General features: G+C 55.6%; 2 protein-coding genes across 2 annotated transcripts in view; one reads left to right on the top strand and one right to left on the bottom strand.

The window, feature by feature from the left end:
• The window catches only part of SYNGR3 (synaptogyrin 3), a 4609-nt gene extending 4116 nt beyond the window's left edge, over nucleotides 1-493 (top strand). Inside the window, exon 5 of the mRNA XM_010846198.1 lies at nucleotides 480-493. Coding sequence (XP_010844500.1) covers nucleotides 480-493 — 14 coding nt within the window. The remainder of the gene's footprint in view (nucleotides 1-479) is intronic.
• A 2493-nt stretch (nucleotides 494-2986) lies between these two features.
• Nucleotides 2987-3570, bottom strand: part of ZNF598 (zinc finger protein 598) — a gene marked incomplete at its 5' end in the record, with an annotated part of 6167 nt that continues 5583 nt past the window's right edge. The window contains one exon of the mRNA XM_010846186.1: nucleotides 2987-3570. This exon is cut by the window's right edge and continues 16 nt beyond it. Coding sequence (XP_010844488.1) covers nucleotides 3469-3570 — 102 coding nt within the window.

Below are 3570 nucleotides of genomic sequence, written 5' to 3'. Positions count from 1 at the left end.
CATCCACTCCCTCAGGTCCTCCCGGCCCAGCAGCAGGGAGTGGATGCTGTGGGTCATCTGGGGCCAAGAGAAGGTGGCCTCCAGGGTGCCTGGGCTGTGCCCCACAAGTTCCTCTGGTCCCTTTAGTCCCCAACTCAGGGCCAGAGGTCCTGAGGAGGGAACATCATGGCCCTGGGCACGTGTCCTCCAGCCTCAAATGGACCAGCCTGGCAGGGAGCCATTCCCCTCGTGAGCCAGCTAGGGCTCACCTGCCCACTCCGGGGTCAGAGGTCCAGCTGCCCTCCATAGCCGGGTGCGGGGGCTGCCCTGGACTCGGGGTGCCTAGGGGAAGGGACACTGCCCTCACCCCGTGGCCCGGCAAGCGTGGCCAGTTCCCCACCCCCTGTCCCGGTGGATAGTGGTGGTCCTCCCTCTGCCCTGGTGTCTCACCCTGCGGGGCCCCCTGTTCTCCCTGGAGCTGCCCCCGTTTCCTCTCACAGGCGCACTAGAGTAGCCCGGCCCTGTGGATGTTGTGATTGTGGTCAAGTCTAAAGGTTTCATCTTGTAGTTCCCCACAAGCAGCCCCTCTGTCTGTGGCCCCAGCTCCAGCCCTTACCTGCCTCAGCCCAGGCCCCTGCTGGGGTGCGGGCAGCTCTGGCCAGGAAAGCACAACATGGCTATAGGTCTGAGCATCAGCCCTCTCACAGCCTTTCAGTAAGACCTTGCCCCAGGGAGGCTCCAGACACTGGGTGCCTGCAGGACACGCCCCCCACAAGGAGAGGTCTCGAGGCTCCACCTGCCCGCCATGCCCTGGAGACGGCCATTCCCTGCAAACCCCTTTACATAGGCCTCCTCGACTAGTCCAGCTCCCTACACTGCACCCCACTTTAAGGCCCAGCCCGAGGTGGGGGGGGGGGCCCTCTGCATAGCTGAGTACTCATGCATTGCTCGAAGCTGGCTTTTCACATTAAGTCAATACCAAATGCGGTTGCCACATTCATTCTTACAGATGCCTCTCTCAGGAGTTGCAGTTGAGTGACAACCCTGTACATTGTAGCATAGACCAATTATTTGTGGATATTTAAGTGAACATGTTTACAATTTTTGTATATATGGATCTCTCCTTCCCTCTTCTGAAAGAACAATCCGTGATTGTGTATTTTCAGTGTCCCATGTTCCAACTGCAACTTCTTTACAATAAAGACGGTAAATGAGTTTACTGTGACCTTTCCACTCCTACCCCTCCAGTACCGGAGACTGGGACCCAAGGAGCACCAGGGCCCAGAATCCAGAAGTGGGCCGGGAGGTAAAGACCAGGCTGATGCCCCTGTTCTGGAGAGTGCTAGGGAAAACCGTTGCGATTTCTCCAGATGTCCCCTTCTTACCGCCTCCTGTTCCTGAGACCCCTGCCCTGTGTACCATGCAGTGTCCAGAGCCACGTTCCATGGCCAGCTCCCCTTCGGAGACATCCCCAGCTTGGTCTTGTTGACTTTTGAATTCGTCTTTTGGGAGTTTTATTTCAGTTACTTTTTCATTTCTTGCTGGTTAACAACCTTCTAGTTGACCTTCAAGGAAGCAGGCAGGACCTAGGGCTGGGGTTCTGGCTTGGCCATGTTCAAGCTTGGTCTCAACTTGTACCCTTCCAGAGGAGAAGAGCAGTTCCCATGGTCAAAGGTGCAGTTCAGTTCAGTTGCTCAGTTGTGTCCGATGCTTTGAGACCCCATGGACTGCAACACACCAGGCCTCCCTGTCCAACTCCAACATGAGCTCACTCAAACTCATGTCCATCGAGTCGGTGATGCCATCCAACCATCTCATCCTCTGTCATCCCCTTCTCCTCCCGCCTTCAGTCTTTCCCAGCATCAGGGTCTTTTCCAGTCAGTCAGTTCTTCTCATCAGGTGGGCGAGTATTGGAATTTCAGCTTCAGCATCAGTCCTTCCAATGAATATTCAGAACTGATTTTCTTTAGGATGGACTCTTTTGATCTCCTTGCAGTACAGGTAGTAGTTGCTAAGGTGCAGTAGGTGTTAACATAAACTACTCAGGGTAGTGCTTGTCATCAGGCTGTGTTGCCTGGTATTGTTATGGTTCTTGGTTCTTCTTTAAGTATCAGCGTTTTTAGTATCATGAGTGAAATAGCCCAGCTTCCAGGTTACTCTTTGCGGGTGTTGGCTTGTGTTCAGGTCTTCAGAGGGCATCAGGTAAGGGGGTCTTCTCCTGTGTGATAGGGAACGCAGGTGGCCTCCTAGCAGCCCTATGGAGAGTGAAGAGGGTGACGGCTCTGCTTCCTAGCAGGCACTGAAGCTCAGCCATCAGCCAGAAACTTGCTCCAGTCTCACCATAAGTAGGTAGGCCCTCAGGTTCAGACAGGCAGTGCCCACCCCCTTCTGCTTCTTTCAGAAAGACATCTCCATTTCTTCTCAAGTAAGGATGTTGCCTCATTTGGAGGTGGCTATGCGTTTAGATCTTGCTTCCTACTATTTATATGTGTCTGTGGCAGAATGGGGAGATTTCAGCGCATGCCTGGTCCATTTCCAAAATACTGGATCCGTTTCTAAATTGTTCCTGCTGGAGTTTACTTTAGCTCTCCCAGTGGCCTGTGGATGTAAACCTTGGGTCTGTGTGACTCCTGGGTTCTGGAAGGACAGTTTTACTGGGTACAGTGTAGGTCAAGCATGGCTGGCTCTGCTCCTGGAGGGCTTGGGCGGTGCTTGACCTCCAAGATCCAGGCCCCGGGTCAGCTGCTTCTGCCTGTGAGCAGAGCCTGGCTGCCCACCTCTCCCCACAGGCCCCCTATCCCCAGCCCACAGTACTCACTGAGACCACCTGAGCTGTAGTGTCTGACCACTCTGAGTGGGGTGACCCCGGAAGGCAGAGAAGCTCAGAACACCAGCTATGTGCATTATTGCAAAATAAATTTATTTGAAGATAAACTGTCTTATAAAAGTTCAGAGGCAATTGGAGATCCCAGATTCAGCTAGTCTCATAAAAAGATTCAACTTCAAGTAGCACAATTTTGTGTCTTTTAATCCTGAACGTTCTTTAGTCACCAAACAGCCAAGTGTTTACACAACACGCTCAACATCTGACTCCAGCACCCGTGGGCCTAGCTCAGGGACCGCGGTGCTGCGGCCCTTGGGCTCAGGGGCTCCGGGAAGGGGCCACCGTGGCCACCAGCCCTGACAGCGCACACAGGTCCCGGCACCTGCCCCTTCCCTCCCTGGCGCCCTCCAGGGCCTGAGAACGTAAACCCAGAGCAGCCTGCTGCTGTGGCAGGGGTCTCTCTAGTTTCCAGGAGGCCTCCAGAGGGATCCCCCAAGAGGGTGTGCCGGCAAGTCGTGGCGGGCCTTCCCGGTGATCCCCGGAGAGCCGGCCAGCTGAGGGGCCTGAGCAGGTGGCCTCACTGTCTGCCTGGGGGTGGGGACGGGGAGAAAGGAGGCTTGTGGGTGCGGTGGCTCCTGCCTGCACTGGCGGGAGCTACATCGGAGCTATGTGAGGATCCTGGCGAGGGCCTGCAGGGAGGGGAAGTCATCGTCCCGGGCGGCGTGCAGGGCCTGGTGGGTGCCAACATCACCGGGCGCCGGCACCCG

This window comes from Bison bison, unplaced genomic scaffold (genome assembly GCF_000754665.1).
Source record: "Bison bison bison isolate TAMUID 2011002044 unplaced genomic scaffold, Bison_UMD1.0 scf7180017848936, whole genome shotgun sequence".
Lineage (NCBI taxonomy): Eukaryota > Metazoa > Chordata > Mammalia > Artiodactyla > Bovidae > Bison > Bison bison.
This window is presented reverse-complemented; position numbering and strand designations above follow the sequence as displayed.